At 43.4% G+C, this 18,323-nt stretch overlaps 1 protein-coding gene across 1 annotated transcript; it reads right to left on the reverse strand.

Annotated features, from left to right (window-relative positions):
* Positions 1-7,017: 7,017 nt before the first annotated feature.
* LOC145411017 (uncharacterized) lies at positions 7,018-9,183 on the reverse strand. The gene has a single exon (XM_080281081.1). It carries the CDS (start codon positions 9,181-9,183, stop codon positions 7,018-7,020), a length of 2,166 nt encoding a protein of 721 aa, XP_080137207.1.
* Positions 9,184-18,323: the final 9,140 nt, after the last annotated feature.

Genomic DNA, 18,323 nt, shown 5'->3' on the forward strand with positions numbered 1-18,323 from the left:
CCTTGATATGAAACAGAAGCTTGAGTGTTGCAGCTGCAAGGGGCTTACATGAAGGAATCTTAGTGCCAACTTTAACATGCGGATGTGAGACTATGGTGTGGCATGAAAATGAAAAGTCAAGAGTAAGAGCAGTGGAGATGGGACTGTTGAGGAATATATGTCGAGTATAGAGGGTGGATAGGATGCGAAATAATGTGATTCGTGAAAGATGTGGAGTGAGGAAATCGGTGGACACAAGAATCGACGAAAGTATAGTGAGATGGTATGGTCACGTGGAGAGAATGGATAACAATAGAGTGGTGAAAAAGGTAAATCTGAGCGAATTTGAAGGAGGGAGGAGGCGAGGTAGGCCAAGGAGAAGGTGGAGAGATATGGTGGATGAGTGTGTGAGGAAGAGTGGTTTGGAAGTCGGTGAGGCTAGGTAACTGACAAGAGATCGAACTGGCTGGATGAATGCTGTGAGAAGAGGTGCATGATCAGGGATTTGGCACCACTTTTTTAACGTGGCAGCGTCCGGATGGACTCAATCGGATACGTTTATGTGAAGCTACAAAACGTGGTGAATGTTTTTGGCGTATCCGATAGAGCCAGGATTCCGGGGGCTTGAATGAGTGAATGGAAGCGTGGCTCATTGGATTGGGCAAATTTGGGCTGTCTGGACATTGCTACTCCTCACGCTGCCCTAGGGAGGGAAAGGAGGTCCGGATGATGATGATGATGATACTGATTAATATTATTACAAAATTATAATCATAATTAGTAGTAGTAGTAGCAATAGTTGTGGCAATAGTAGTAGTATTAATGTTGGTGGTGGTAGTTAAGCATACCACCACCACCAATGCTACTACTGCGTTGGCTTTGTTTACATCGCACTCCCTGTGCACCGATCAGACTTATTTGATGCACCAATCCACCATAAACTTTTCCAGTGCTACTTTTCTGTTCTGTATAAATGATATATCTTATGGATTCCTTCACATTTTATACTATATACCTACTAAACGTATGCTACAACATCTCTGTTTGTTGGCTGCGTGTGGCAACACCCACCATCTCCTTTTGTTGTACACTATTTGTACACATTTGTAACCACAGACTGTGCATAAATGTGCTTGCTGAAGGGTGTGTGTGGCAACCCACACGTATTCTTCATATCTTCACAACAATAAACCAATCAATGTCTTACCCAGTAATACACAACCAGTTGCTGCAGTTTCATCTGCTCCTCTTGCCAACACACAAATATCAGCAATAACATTAAAACGAATACACGAGAACTCTAACATCTCTGCCCCACAAACACTACTACTACTAATAAAAACAATAATACAGAAGGTCGACTTTTCCGTAAACCGAACGAGACTACCTGTACTTCCTATTGGTCCCCATAAAGAATAAAACCACGAGATTTGTTACACATGCCCTGATCGACTGTCATCTGTCCTTTCACATGTCACACAATCATTACTGTATACTCTTTACCTTTACCTAAAACTGCCCTCTCTCTCTCTCGGGAGCTGCAAGAAACTAACACTGGAATATGATGCTACGTCACAAAGAAGCATTACGGAAAGGATTCAAAGTACATAATCTCATTTTACCACTAAGCTCCAAGCAACAGGCTGAATGACAAACAAATCTACAAGTCAAATTGAAAAAAAAAATAAAATAAAAATAAAGTGACGAAACTGTTGGGTTCAGTAACGTAGTAGTTGAATAAATCAACAGTAAGTTCAATATAACAAAGTGTAATATTGTTGTGTATCACTGCGTATCAAATGGGGTGAAGGAATGTCACTCACAACACGCATTAGCTGAATACATCAACAGTAAATTCAGTATAACAAAGTGTAATGTTGTGTATCATTCCGTTCCAAATGGATTGAAGGAATGTCAGACTCACATTATTCTGGACCCACCGTGTTACTTGTGAAAGAAAACATGGCCAGAGGTAGACCAATTAAAGACTTAGGATGAGGTTCTGCAGGGGAAATGTCGGCATTGTGGGTTTGGGGATGGAAATGACTCAATGTTGTGACACTAAAGAGCTGCCATCAAATGAAAAGACCTGTACATGCCAGCATGGTTCATGGACTTTAGATATAATGGTAATACAGTTGTTTATCTAAGTGTACGAATAGCAACTGTTAACTCTTGTGTTAACTAACTAGTTAGTTGATCAGAAAAATGGTGAAAGTGTGTGTGGATAGGTACGTGTGTGTGCCAGCATGGTTCATGGCCTCTACACATAATGGTAATACAGTTGTTTACTGAGTGTACGTATAGCAATGTATTTAAGTAGATAGCTGATCAGAAAATGTGTGTGTGTGTTTGTAACCCTTAATAAGCACACTATAAAGGAAAAGCTACGGTGTTTAGGCAACACAATAAGGGGCTGATGGTGCTCATGCAAGTGGTGTCAACGAGTGCACAGTTTGCAGAGTAAGAAGGAACCGTGACAAGATTGATGTTGCAACTCGGATGGGACTGCAACGTGTGGAAAGATGCCATGTGAGGGATGATGTGTTAATTAAAAGAATATATTAATGAAGTATATCTGTGCCCAACGTGAACATAATCTGCCCATCAATGACACTCAGCTGTGTTAAAAGATTAAGCAAGTTGTTGTACATCAACGACATTCAGTTGGGTCAAAAAAGCAAGCAAGATTATGGTAAAGTTGTACATCAACGACATTCACTTGTGTCAAAAGAACAAGCAAGTTTATGGTAATGTTGTACATCAATGACATTCACTTGTGACAAAAGAACAAGCAAGTTTATGGTAAAGTTGTACATCAATGACATTCACTTGTGTCAAAAGAACAAGCAAGTTTATGGTAAAGTTGTACATCAATGACATTCACTTGTGTCAAAAGAACAAGCAAGTTTATGGTAAAGTTGTACAGTACATCCAAGACATTCACTTGTGTAAAAAAAAACAAGAAATTTTATGGTAAAGATGTACAATATAAGTACAGTCAATACAGGTGTTTTGTGTGAGTAAATGATGGCTGAACCAGTTTGTCAAACAGAATGGGTATCACTACGATCAGTAAAGCATCTGCTGCCTGTCACTACACTTCCTCTTGTGAAGAAACTGATAGGAAAGTGGCAACCAAAAAGCCAAGGTTTTTAATATGGATAAGATTGGGCTATTTTGGAAGTGCCTGCTTGCCTCTATACTGTACTGCCAATCCAAGAGTTTTGTGTGAATAAAGGCTGGCTGAACCAGTTTGTCAAGCAGAATGTGCTTCACTACGATCAGTTGCATGGTAAAGCATCTGCTGCCTGTCACTACACTTTCTCTTGTGAAGACATTGATAGGAAGGTGGCTACAAAAAGCCAAGGTTTTCAATATGGATAAAATTGGGCAATTTGGAAGTGCCTGCTTTCCTCTATACTGTATTTTCTACCACAGGAAGAAGGGCAGGCCAGTCATTGTCGTCTGTCAAGGTGACTGACACAATTTGTTGCTTTATACCCTTATGATGTTACTGTTTTATGTCGTGTTTTATCGGCGAATGAAAAGGGGACAAGTATAATGTTTTAAGAATCATGTCAGTATATTTAGGCAATATATATTTGTTTGGGGGGAGGGGGTAAGGGGGTAGAGGCATGAGTTATAATTATAGCTTCTATACACTGTACAGCACAGTAAAGAGTTAAATGGACTGAGAGACAAGGTTTGGAGTTACACCTGTCCTGAGGTTAATAAATAATCCTTGTAACTTGATAGGTTTCACTATATAACAGTTACTTACCATAGTGCTATTGTACTGGAATTACACCAACTAACAAACACTGCAATTAATATGTTCATTATTCAGTTTCTGTTTTTAAGCAATTTCTCTTTTTCTACACATCTATCGCATCTGGTTAAAATCAGGTTTGGTTAGATTAGGTTAAATCAGGTTAGGTTAGTTTATTTTAACGCTGATGCAATAAAAGACTTAGGAGAATGAGACTCTCCCCTCCTCCTTATTTACTAAGTACAGTACGTACAAAAATATTTACCACGGATGTTTATTATGGCGGCCTTAGGATACTATACACGGGCTGCTTTACACACCATACACTATACACGGGCTGCTTTACACACCATACACTATACACGGGATGCTTTACACACACCATACACGGGATGCTTTACACACCATACACGGGATGCTTTACACCATACACTATACACGGGATGCTTTACACACCATACACTATACACGGGATGCTTTACACACCATACACTATACACGGGATGCTTTACACACCATACACTATACACGGGATGCTTTACACACCATACACTATACACGGGATGCTTTACACACCATACACTATACACGGGATGCTTTACACACCATACACTATACACGGGATGCTTTACACACCATACACTATACACGGGATGCTTTACACACCATACACTATACACGGGATGCTTTACACACCATACACTATACACGGGATGCTTTACACACCATACACTATACACGGGATGCTTTACACACCATACACTATACACGGGATGCTTTACACACCATACACTATACACGGGATGCTTTACACACCATACACTCTGGGTCAAGATAAACCGCTTCTTTCATCCTTGTAGCAGTTTATATCTATAACTGCATACTGGCCGTAAAACTGTAGAGGCGAGAAATACCCGCAATCAGGACATTTGTAGGTATTTATCAGCTTATATTAGCATCGTAATTTAGCACCAAAGGTTACATATTGCTGAGTATTTGCTATCAAACACTTTATCACACCTAAGATATTACATGCTACACAAATACATTTACTCTATATTTACCTGTACTTCCCCTGTTAAATATCGGAAACTCGTGAACTCCAACCGCTCGCTTTGGTTACTTGGCGCCAGCACTGGTCACAATTGATGCCATGACCACAAGCGGGAAGCATATTTCCGTTCTGTATGGGTATTCGTCTCAGTACCACAGCCAGCCACCTCAGCCAAGCAGCCCCAGTGGGATAGGTAAGGTGTGGGTACACCAACGCAGTAATTTAGCCTGGGAAACACACTGAGCATATTTTCGTGAAAAACCTATGGTTAGTTTGGAAACGAAGGGGCGAGCGTTGTTCCTGGCTGAGGGTTCCTGGTGATGATTACCCGTAAGAGAGGAAATATGCAAGCGGGAAAGGCATCGAGTCCCACTTAACAGACAAGGAGGGAAGAAGTTTAAGCCTTTAAAATAGATTTCTATTCCTATGTACGAACTTTAAAAAAAAAAGTTATCTTTTAATTTTAAAGTATGAACTAAACTATTACATTAACATTTATGTAAGAAAAAGTGCATTAAATTACAAGTTCAGTAATGGGCTAATAATTTTCAGTGGCCGTCAGTTGGGTGTAATTCCGAAAGTTAACCCCAGACTAAACATACAAGTGGTAGGCCTTTGGCTGGATTGTACTGCCTTACTACAGTACTGCACAATCCATCACCCCTGGGGGTTCGCGTAAGGAATTATCATCAATCTGAGGGTTTTGTTTAGCCAGGGATGGGCCTCTTCCTCAGTCTCCAATTCCTTACAACCCAATTCCTTGTCCAAGAACTTCATGCAAGAAAAGCAAGAGCAAAAAATACTGCAAAACGTATACGATAAAATGAAGAATAATTTCCTGCTAGAAACTAAGGTAAGACAGAAAACAATTCAAAGCAAAACCAACCGCTCAGGGATAGTGATCATAAAAGAGGTGGTCATTTTTGCCATAGGTAACGGTCAGGAATGGGTTACCTGTTACCACCACCGGTTCTACTTGCCTTAAAGCCGCGCCTCCCTCAGTTTCCTTCTCAATAACACACCTTTCCGTGCCGGCCATCTGCTCCACAGCTTCCCAAAACTGCTTTTCTGCCTGCCTCATTCTGATCTCGTAGCACACTGTCAGGCGTTCCACATCCCGCTGCCAACGATATACGGACCAGAACACCAAAATACAAACACCATACTGAACAAAAGACCACACAAACACCCAACCCACATACGTTACCTTAACATTCCATAGCGTGCCAAAATCACCCACTTCATTCTGGTGGGGAAGCAACACTTCAACATAAAAAAGGGAGCTTGTTGCCCACTGCAAGGCAAAATACGGAAGGATTTTCAGCAACACACCAACTACCATCACCGGCAACAGATAAAGTACATTCCAAAAACACTTCATCACACATCCCAACATTACAATCAATATTTCAATGATAAAGTAACACCAAATTTCCATCCTGAGTCTAGGCAGGACAGGTCCACCCAGCCAATCCTGTTTGTGAAGTTCAGGCGGGGATCCAATCACTTCATCGGGATTACTGGCAAGAATATTAAACTCCAGGATAAAAACACAAACAACATTACACACAAACACTGACAAATAGACTAGTTCAATTACCCACTGCCAAAAGGGTTTGGGAATCCAACATTTTCCAACATAAAACCGCTCTTCACTGCGGTCACCACCGCCTTTTTCCACGTCGGAGGAAGACATTTTGATGTCTCGAAAAATCCGATAAAACTACACCTTAGCGGATAATAACACAATGATAAACGTATACGACTTACCACTTTTACAACGCTAAGGAAAGTGACTCGCTCACGTTCGTTCGTTCGTTGACGATTTCCTCCCCTATAGGGAGGGCCGGGCCTTACATTAGCCCAGTCGATGGATTTTTGACTGGATTTCTTAGTTGGTTGTATGGGCTGTATTTGAGGGGGAAGAAACCACTGTGGTGGTTCTGTATGGTCTATTTTTTTTTTTTTTTTTTTTTTTTTTTTTTTTTTAATAATATAGCTCACAGGTGCATCATATGCCTGCACACGTTGATGTATAAAAACATCCGCGCATGCAGGCACAAACACACGAGTGATTTTGGGTGGGGGGGTATAATGGAACAGGTGACCAGGTGACCGTTAGGCGCGGGGATTAGCGGGGATTAACGGTACCTGAACCGTATGGAAGGGGGCATGGTGACTGAGACAGTTGTGGCTGCCTGACTGAGTGATTTTAAAAGGGTGGGGGGAAGTGTGCAGTGATGTTTGCTAGGGTTGTTGTGGGTGTATTAGCAATCACTGCAGTAGCTGCTCGTTTAAGTGTCTCCTCGGGGCTGGCTGCCGTATTTATGCGAGGCGTATCTGGGTTGGGGAGATTGACAGGTCTCTTAAATTTATTGGTGTTTCGGCAGCTGAGAATATAGTGGAGAAACGGGAATGGGGTATCAGTGTTGCAGTTTTCACACGTGCTGGGTTGTGCCTCATTTGTGAGTATATGAGCTTTACACTTATATCCCAGGCGAAGGCGTCGTATATTTTTAAGTGTTCTGCTTTTGAATTTGTCAATAGCATTTATTGGCTCATATTTTGTAGCGGCAGCATACCATATTGCAGAAGGGGAGCCCGCCTGGACTTGATGCTCGTGTTCTGAGCGGTTGATTGTTGCTGCCTGCCTTTTAATTGTTCTTTTGATCTGAGTGAGGCTCGGTGTTATGTCAACCTGAACGTGTGAATATTCCGTGGCTTCTTTGGCTAGTTGGTCTGCCAATTCATTCCCTTTGATACCTACATGGCTTGGTATCCAATTAATTGTTATAGTTCCGCCAGCATCTCGTATTTCTTGCGCGGTGGCGATTATGTCAGTGATTAAACGAGTGTTATCAGACGGCTCCTGTTTTCTTAGCGTTTGTATTGCGCTGGCGGAGTCTGTATGGATGATTGTGTGGGATGTTGGGTTAATGTCTAGGGCATCGTCCATGGCGGTAAGGATTGCAATTAATTCAGTCTGGAGTGTAGAGGCTCCATCTGATACACGCAGGCCAAATGAGTGTTCTCGGCATACGACTGCCGCACCTGCTTTATTGTTGTTCACAGAGCCGTCTGTATAGTAGGTTGATGAGTTGGGGGAGGTGAGGGAGGCAATTTGCATTAAGCTCTCTTGGCGTAATTGTTGTACGGGAGTGAGGGCTTTAGGGGGAGAGCTTGTAATGATAAGATTGAATAGGGGGGGATCCCAAGGAGGGCGGGGATGATGCGCTACACTTGGTTCATCTGGGGGGAGATTTATGATGGGATTTAGATTAAAGGAGTGAATGGCTTTTGCGGCGCAGTGACTCCAGGTGTTGTTGAGGATGTCGGGGTGTAGGTTAGCAGCCGCCGTTACTCGTGTTGTCCGGGGGCGGGGGGAGTTTTTACGTGTAAGCTTGGCTGCCAAGCTAGCGACTCTTGCTTTGATTCTGATGTTAATAGATTCGATGTTGCACTCCATTCTGAGGTTGCAAAGCCGTGTCCACATTGGTGATCCCGTCATAATTCTTAGTGCCTCATTCTGTATAACCTCCAGTTTGTCGGCTAATTTTGGGTTGATGGTGGGTAAGGCAGGCGCTGCGTAATCAATAATAGATCTTATTGCCTGAATATAGAAGAGACGTAAGACTTTAAATGAAGCTCCTTCACCTTTGCCAGCTAAAGATCTAAGGGCGTTGAGGCGTAATTTGGTGATATCTCGGAGGTATTTTATTTCTGTGTCAAAGGTGAGGTTTCTGTCCATGTATACCCCTAGGTACCGGTGGGTGTTGACGTACTCTATAAGAGAGTTACCGAGGAACAGCTGTTTTGGTGGGGTTGGAATTTTGATGGGGAGGGCCTTAGTTTTGAGTGGATTTATTTTCAGGCCTAATTCTCTACATTTTTTATGCAGGATGTCGAGTGCTTTTTGCGCTTTCTGTGAGTAGCGCCCCCCATATATTACTAGAGTTATATCATCAGCATAACACAAAAGGCGGGCTCCTTGGCCCAGGTCGAGATGAAGGAGGCATTCAATTAATGTGTTAAAAAGAGTGGGGCTTATGATGCTTCCTTGTGGAGTGCCATTTGTGTGATTATATGCTTCTGAAAGATGGCCTTGGAACCTGACTTTGGCTTTGCGACCTGAGAAAAAGCTTTCAAGCCAGCGCAGAAGGTGACCCTTAACACCCTTGCTTGCAAGGGTGGCAAGGATGGCCTCGGGACATGCCAGCTCAAAAGCTTTTTCCAGGTCTATGAAAATGGCTAGGCCTTTACCTCCTCTGAGCTCTGATAAAAATGAGCTAAGGCATTCAGCTGTGCCCTTGCCTTTTGTGAAGGCGAAGATGTGGCTATGTGGTGATGGGGTGACCCAGTCAAGGCGGCTTTTAACCATTCTTTCTGTGGTTTTGGAGAGACAACTAAGAAGAGAGATGGGTCTGTAGGTGGTGGGATCGAGAGGCTTGGGGATGGGATGGATTATAGCCTCCTTCCATTGAGAAGGAATAATGCCTAAATGCCACGAGTGATTGATGAGATCCAGAAAGGCTGTTTTAGCAGTGTTTCCCGCATGATTAATCATGGAATATGTAATTCCGTCTGCTCCAGGGGCTGTGTCTGTGCTTGTTTTTAAGGCCCTGTTTAGCTCATCTAGGGTGAAATTTTGATCCGAGGGGGAAGGTGTATTCTGGCTTTCTCTAATCAGCTGTTCTCTTACGGGGTGTAGTGTGTCTTGAGTTTGCCTCGTTAGTAGTGGCAGTTGATTTGGGGAGGTTCTCTGTGCAAAGTTGTCAGCTAAACGTTCTGCCTCTCCTTGTGGGTCGGGGTGTGTCGGGGGGCGGGTGGGGCGGGGGTTAGAAAATGCCTTTAACTTTCTCCATATACTGCTTGTTGTTGAATGAGCTCCCAATGTCTGGCACCACTCTAGCCATTTTTGCTCCTTAATGGAGTTTTTCTCATCTATGGAGTGTCTGATTACCGACTGTAAGTAACTTAGGCTTTCAGGGGTGGGGTTTGCTCTATGTATTTTCTTGGCCCTGTTTAATCTTTTATTTAGTTCTTTGACCCTGTCGCAATAATACCAATAATCACGGTGTAGGTGTTTGGGGGGGTTGGTGGTGGGGATGGCTTGAGTGGCTGCAGTGTGGAAAGCATTGGTAATGAGGGTCGCATGTTCCTCGAGGTCAATGGGGGGGTTGATGTTGCAGGAGTCTTCTAATATAGAGGTGAAGTGGGCCCAGTCGGCTTTTTTAACATTCCATTTGGGTGGGGGTCGGGGGGTTTGGGGAGCTTAGCAAGATTAACAGAGCAGAGGATTGCGTGATGGTCTGAAGCAAGGGAGGGGTGTATTTCCCATTTAGCTAAGTTTGCAATGTTAGTAGTAATCATGGTAAGGTCTAATCTGCCCCCTCTCAAGTGAGTGGGAGATTGAGGGTCATTTAAAATAGATATTTCGGGGGTATTATCTAATGCGGTTATGATGTGGCGCCCTGTTGGATTGGTGTTCCTGGAGCCAAGACGTGGATGGTGGGCATTAAGGTCACCTCCAAGTAGCACATGATCTGTTATTGATGTGGCAAGGATCTCGTCCAGGTTTAGCTGTGCGTTGGGGGGGCGATATATATTATATAAATGTAATTGGGTGGTTGCAAGGGTGATGGAGTGTCCCTGTACTTCCACGCCATCTCCACAGTCAGGCAGGGGGTGAATGGGTTTGTTAGGGATGTGGTTATTTATATAAATTGCTAAACCCCGGGGGCCCCCTCGAGAATGGGGGAGTGTAAAGGAGGTGAAGCCTCGAATTTTGATAGATTTATGGGCGGGGATGAGGGTTTCTTGGAGGAGGATCACATCAATTTGGTCTTTGTGCGCTGTTTCTTCTAGGAGGGAGCGCTTGTTCTTCGCACCTTGGGCGTTCCACTGCAGGATTTTAATGTGAGGGGGGGTTGGGGGATATTGTGGAGGTGGGGGCAGGGTGTTGGAGTGTTTACATGTCCATGTCGTCTGTCCATATTGGTGTTTGGGTGTCTGTGTCTGATGGCGTTTGTGTCGGTGATGTGTATTTTGAAAATGGTGAGCGTGAGTGTGATTTTGACGAGATGTTAGAGTCTATGTTTTCACGTGTGGAGGAGCGGGGCTCGTGGTGTGTTCTGGTGGGGGATGTGGCTGATGGGGATCTGTGTGAGGAGGTGTTTTTCCGGCTGTTTGTGGAGTGTCGGTGTCTGCTTCTGTTGCGGCGCTGGTGTTGTGGGTGTTTGGAGTGGTGTGATGGAGTGTCTGATTGTGGTTGTGTGGAGATTGTGTTGTGTGTTGTCTTTTGTTTGGGTGTGTGTGTGAGAGTGGTGTTGTGGTTCTCAACAGGTGTTGGTGTTGATGTGGGTAGAGGGCTGTCAGTGTTTGCATCGGGGGGAGTGGAGTGATTGTGGAAGGAGTGGATGGAGTCATGGAGCACTTTGGTAAGGTCGGTGGTGGGAACTGGTTTGCCTATCAAGGTGGATAGATAGGTAGCTATGCCCTGGGCGATGGTGTTTGAGATGAGAATGAGGTCTTGGCTACTGAGGGTGGGGGGGGGTGAGGGTTGAGGGGTGGCTGGTGGTGGAGTCTGGGTTTGGGTGGATGCGGTAGTTTGGGTACTGGCATGTTTAAGGGTGGTAGGAGGAGGCGAGGGAGGGGGGGCAGTTGTTGAGGTTGGGGGGTGAGTGTGGGGGTCTGGGAGTTGGGGGGGTGTTGGGTGAAGTCCTGCTTGGGGTTGGCAATTGGGGGAAATTGCCTGTAGTAAGAGAGGGGTGGTTAGCGCCTTTGTTCTGTTGCCCCCACTTAAAGGTGCCTAAAGGGGCAGGGGTGATGATGGTGTTACCCTGCGCACGTCCCTGACCTTTATTAATGCCTTTGTTAATGATGGCTTTGCGGATTGGGCATGCTTTATTCCAAGCATGGTGCTGGCCATGGCAGTTGGGGCATTTGGCTTGGACTGCTTGCTTTGCCTTGAATTTATCAAGGCATTGTTGAGTTGGGTGGCGACCGCTGCAGAGGGCACAGGTGGGAGGGCGATTGCATGTTGACTGGTGGTGCCCAAACCTCTGGCAAGAAAAGCATCGTAGGGGTTCTGGGGTGTAGGGGCGGAGGTCATATGTGCCCCATGATTTTAGGTTAAGTGAGTCGGGAATTGGGCCACGGAGGGTGATGATTACTTGTCTGGTTGGCTCCCCTTTAGCATCACATCGTTTGGCTTCCTCGACTTGATGGTGACTGAGGATAGCCTCTAAGGGGAAGTTAAGGGGGTAATGCTGAACAACAAATTTCTTTGTGGCAAGGTTGGGGTCAAGTTTGATGAGTTTCACGGGTTTGCCCTCTAACTCGTGAACGTTTTCTAAGATGTCGAGTGACTCAGTGTTAAGGGGGACTATGATAGTATTTAGGGCTTTCGTGGCTGTCATTTTAAATTGAAGGTTGGGGTAGGCGTTCTCAATGGCTGTCACTACTTCATAGGTGTTAGAGAAGTTGTCGGGTTTGGGGATGAGGAAAGCTGGGAGGTTGGATGTGGGGGTGGGTGGGTTGGAAGGCTGGTGATTGGGATAGGTGGGGCGTGGGTCAGAGGAATTTTGTGCCTGCTTTTTTCCTTTCTTTTTGTTGGTGACGAGTGTGAAGCCATCGTCGGGGTCTTGGGGGGCGGAGGCTGAGTCTTCTACACAATGGCTGTCCTGGAAGTCATGCTGGTCAGGGTCGTTTTGTTGGCTGGATGGTGTGTCGTCATAGTCCATGGTGAGGTTGATATGTGGGGGGAGGTCTTGGCGTCTGTCAGGGCTGTCAAATCTTGCTTTTCGTCCACTGGCGTTCTTGGAGGTAGGGGTGGCGTCTTCCGTCTCAAGTGTTCTTTTCTTGGCGAGTCTGGGGTCACGGGGAGGTTGAGGGGCAGGCGATTCTTTAGAGGTAGGGGTTGCATCTCGGCTCGCCATCTTGGCGGCCGTCACTCACACTTTCACTCTCCAATCACACTCACATGTACTCAGAAAAAAGAAGGCGCCTACCTACAGTGGTGGTGACTATCCCCCCGCTAGCGGAGGCCGTGATAGCCCTGCCACTGCCCCTTGAAGGGTCTTGCCTATCGCCCTAACAGTGTTTGACCCACCCCAGTGGCTTCCTATAACCACCCCTGCCTAAGGGGCTCCCTCGTGTATCTGGCCTGCGCCAGAAAACCTAAGGATTCGGCTTCGTACCACCACTGGGGACACTAGGGTCGAAAAGAAGGATAGTAGGAGGGGGGTGCAACCCACGAAAGGGCGGGAACACACAAGTGTGTGTCCCCCGGTACACAATCGTGGGGCGTGGGTGCTGGGGCTGCGATACACCGTGAAAGGCTGGTATGCAGTGAAGCAAAATGTATTTGCAGTGAAGGATCTTTAGTAGGCTCGTGGTAGTGGAACTGGAGCAGTTGGCACCGTTACTTCATCAGAGCGTGAAGTCGGGCGAGATGGTAAGCAGCACGATGTCTGGAGTAAGTTCAACTTGGAGTACCGATACCAAAGAGTTCACCGGAGCCAATGGACTCGCTCACGCTGGTGCCCACCTTTTATAGCCCCAAGACGCCGGAAGTGGATATTATGAATACTTCGAGCTGCCAATATTTCGTTATTTTCCTTCCATAATTACCACAATGCCATTCAGACCCTTTTTACTTATGAATAAAAAAAAAAAAAATTGTAATATCTGTAAATAAGACTTAATATCCGATTTTAAGAAACGTCAAATAAACTTTTCGAGATTGTCTTTTGTCGTAGAAATTTAAATTCAAATCTGCGTTCGTACAGCACTTTTGAATGCACCACAGTAAATGCAAAATAAACTAGCCATATTATAATATTTTAATTAACTGTTCTGATAAGTCTCTTCAAATACTGGGATAAATAACTGTTTACACAATTAGTTACCCAACCTCCTTGATTGACAAGGAAAAATATCATGCATAGTTATGACACCTACCACAATACTAATTTACTGGCCTGTGACTCCATATCCTTTCCATAGCACCTCTTCGTGACTAGCACCATAGTCTATGTTAGTGCTAATCTCTTATTACAGCACAACACTGAAGATGGTTAGATGGCAATTTTACGCCAAGTTAAAGTAAAGAGAGTTTAGTATCGTCACTATTTACTTTCCTCTAACTTCTCCTAAAGGCCTTACTTTGATCAGCTGGATTGGTGATAATTACAGTATAAGGGAAAAACATTCAAGCACCAGATTCTGTAGCTACTAATGGTGCTTTTAATAACAAAATCAAATAATTTATGGATGCTGTGAACTCTCTTCAGCTACAATTAGGGTGAGGTGGGGGTCAACCCTACTATTAGTGGCAAAATATTCACCAAACATTCAGATAAAGGTTTTATTATGAAATGTAAATATCAAAAGAAGCTTCATTATGACTTCTTTTGAAAAGGGATAAGTTGACATAAAAGTGTTTTTTCAAAAAAGTAGCCATGTGTATAGATTGTGGGGGTGAAGCCTATTTGACAACAGTATAATGTGTTACCAAAGTAAATCTAAGTTTATATATGAAGTAGGCAATGTAAGAATTCAGAGCAGAGACATTTATCTACTCCATGACTTTCATATTGCCTTACAAGCAACACAGAAATTTAATATTCCATTATTAAATGTTTAACCTGGCTGAATACTGAAATGTGGTGCTAAATTATTGTAAAAGTAAAGGACATATGCTGTCCCAGTACAAAAATGTTGGCCACATGTTACAGAAATATATATGCCATGAATGAAGAAAAACAGGCCAGGTTAAGACGTAGTACTTACATTAAAAAGATATATGCTATAACACTATATAAATCAAGGTACATACTCTTTAATCTAACTCGTGCGTTATGCCAGCATGTTAACCTGTAGTTACAAGTCTACTTCATATTGTACTGAATTAGAGCCACATTATATTTGTCTGGCAAGCCTCTGTTTTACCTCCCCGCCAACCCAAATTTACAAACAAGGCACCTTGACAAATCTGTGAAAGACATATTACATGAGTCCATCATATACAGATGTTTTTACTAATATTTTGTAACCTGTGGGAGTGGACCGTACAGACATGAACTGGTAGTAGACGCCCTGCAAATACCGGTAAAAATATAATGACACAATTTTTACCGGGCTATAAGTCAAACAATTCAATTTGTAAGGGTCAAATGCATCCACCAATTAAAATTATATACCTGCAACACCTACAACAGAACTAAACCGTATTTCAAAATCATGCTGCACCAAACACATGTACATAATTTTATGCTGGACTGCTACCAATAATCCAGGTACCTTCTATATTTTATAGGTACTTATTTTGTATGATATGCCCACTACCTACGCCATATTATAAATTCGTCACACAGGCCACGGCTTTGGATGGTCACAAATTTCTTCAAATTCCATAGAAGACAGACTCTAGTTACGATAGAATGCCCTACCATCAGAATCTACCAGTATTCATAGTCGATATATGCTATACCAGCAGTGCTAAATATTATACCAGACACCCCAAAAAACTGAAATACTCACCTCCCACATCCAGCTTTCCAGATGTAAACATGGCGCCACCAGGCGGCCCAGCTGTCCTGCCGCGTTTTCTTCTTTTTAAGCGGTTGCTATTCTGGGAGGTGGTAGGTGGGGGTAACCATCATCCACTCACCTGATGTAGTGCTGCCTACTTCTTCTTTCGTCCTTATCACTCTTTTCCTGTGTCTGCCCTCTTTTCCTATTTCTCCCATCTTTCCTGTCACATTTTATTACTTCAGGTGGCTTTACACTGACAAGTCAAATGGTTTCCTGTAAGCCAGGAAATCATTTACATTGTTGGGTGGAATTCATTTAAGGATAACGAAGGTGTCTTGGAGACCAAACATCAAAGGAGTCCTACACCAGGGAGATGAGACAGAAAGATGTGACTCGGCCAGGTACTTACATGGGCAATGAAAGAGACGGACAAGGAAGGCATGGAGAACCTACACCTGGCGTCCATTTCCCCAGCAGACAGTCTAGGGAAAATGACGCCGACGGCAAAACACAAACCCGAGTGAAAGCAGCAAAACTAACATCTCTATGGGCAAGATGCAAGACAAACATGGTAAAAACATATGGAAAACAATCAGAAAATATAAATAACAAACTACAAAGGAAAAGAACTAACTGAAGGGGAGACCAACAAAAATGAGGCAGCATATTACATGGCCTATATCAGCAAGGACAAGCAGTCTGTCCTTAAGTAAATAGAAGAAACAGAAAAAAAGGAACTCACTTCAAAAGGATGATAAAAGAAAACTGAAATGTGACGGATGTCCTAACACGAAGCTGCTTAAAAAAAAAAAAAAAAAAAAAAAAAAAAGGCAGCTGCACTAGATGCCAACACAACATATAAGTGAACAATGCTATGCACCTACAGTTTATGGCTGTGTTGGAATGAACAAGACCATCCCACAGGAGGTTAATGGCAAGGAAGTGTATGCCTTGCCAATGATTTTACACTGACAATTCTCTTCCCTGCTGAGCGATGTAAAGTTACCACATTCTAGGCTGTGCTCGGGTATACAGCACCACACCCTTTGTGCCAATAAAGAGGGTTTTATTCTAAAGCCTGCCAGTTTCACCCAGTCCATCTGCTTATGACATTTCCCACTCCTAATCTGAATACCAGACACAAGCAATTAATAGCTTTTATTCATGAATACACTTGCACAATTGAGGCGAAGGAAGGTAATGGCACTGGCACTATACCTAACAGCTCAAGCACCATTACAAACTCCTCAGTGTTACAGTCATACTACAGATGTTTATGATGCTGACTCACAACACAGGAGACACGGAAGATTCTCTTCGTTTTGTGCAAACATTCAAATGAATTTTCCCTTTTCATTTTTATCACAATACACACAACAACCTCCAGAAAATGCCCAAATTTCCCCTTGAAAGAAATTTTTCCCAAATTATGAATCCACATTCTAAAGGTAAACTACAGATAATGAGATTCAGCAGCAGCTGACATGCAAGTTGCACTGGTAAGTCTAGCTTACATAGATGCTCTGATGAGTGGCAATGTTCACTCCAAGGGTATTTTAAGTGTCTAGGTGATGTAGTTAACCAACATCAATGTGATTTTGTCCACAATGATTAGGAGATAGGGAACCCTAATTTAGGCACTGTACAGAAAAAAAAAAAAAACATTGTAGGCATTAAATTCTTTTACCTACTAGTAAACGGAAAGAAAGTAGAGTACAGTACAAACTAGCCCAGTGACACCACACTCCAACTGCACCTTGTCCTGGCCTATCTGCTACATGCCTTCCTCAATGGTCCCTTGTTCACCAGATGGATGATTTTCACAGCCCTGTGTATAAAGAGTAAGCATATTATGCCATACAGTAATTCACTTATATGTTGCCTTTTATGCTACAACTCTCCACTGCTAGCCAACTAAAAAGCTGATATGCTAGTTTCTCCCAATTCACAGTTCATGTACCAGTTGTAGCTATATCAAAAGATGTACTATTTTGAGCCCACCCCTGAGTTATATGTATGACTTGCTGTACATTCAGTATCAACCAAGGATATCTAGCCTTCTTTCTAATGCCAGATGCCGAAGCCACAGTTCATGCAAGACAGTTTAAACAAAATTACTGTCAAGAGAATCACAACCCACCACTATTCCATCATGCCACTTCATACCACTTCTCATACATCCCTCCAATACCACCAAGACTATCACAACACATCACCATTCCATCATGCCACCTTCACTCAAATATTCCTCCATGGTAACTCTCCACCACATTCTTGTTTTCCTTTCCTCAGTCTTCCTTTAACTTCACCTTTTTACACTCTTTGTTAACACTTCTTTCCTCATGCATTACATACACCCATACTACTTCAACACTTTAGCTACAGTATAGCGTTTATAGGAAAAATAGAAAAAATGCAAAACATGAAGGCAATATCACAGCATGACTTGGTAACAAGTATAATAAACTGTTTTCAGATGGAAAAATTATATTTGCAACTGGAAAAAAATAAGAATAAAAAAAGCTTGATTGGGTCAAACTTTACTTGGGAGAAGTAATGGCCTGACTTGCAGTCTCTTCAGGTGTAAGGACAGAGACTAAGGGGATGAAAGTGTTGTATCTCCCAAAACAACCTTACAACTGCTGGTACAATTACTCCAATATCATATCTGCACTAGACTGATTATATATTTCTGAGGAGAAAACATGTCTTAGGTGCCATACATCTTAGTCCTTACCAGTGTCTAAGCTAGTGGTATGAATCTGGGGAAGACAGAAGCAGCCATTCCCATATATAGTGCCCAGTGCCTCTTCAGGCGGCTGAGAGATATGCCTTCATGTGCTGGCACCAACATGGGTTGAACAAATGTCCCTTGACTCTCTTCCTATCCCCTGACAAGAGGATGACAGACTGCTAGACAGAGGCAACTTCAGTCTAGTTCACCACAATCACATTCAGATGAGTCTAGGGCAACAACAACAA

The sequence above is a fragment of the Coenobita brevimanus genome, chromosome 87 (genome assembly GCF_032717465.1).
Source record: "Coenobita brevimanus isolate Jiangsu-jjx chromosome 87, ASM3271746v2, whole genome shotgun sequence".
Lineage (NCBI taxonomy): Eukaryota > Metazoa > Arthropoda > Malacostraca > Decapoda > Coenobitidae > Coenobita > Coenobita brevimanus.

Coding starts and splice junctions, on each gene's coding strand:
- LOC145411017 (XM_080281081.1), bottom strand. CDS start 9,183: ATGGTTAAAAGCCGCCTTGACTGGGTCACCCCATCACCACATAGCCAC.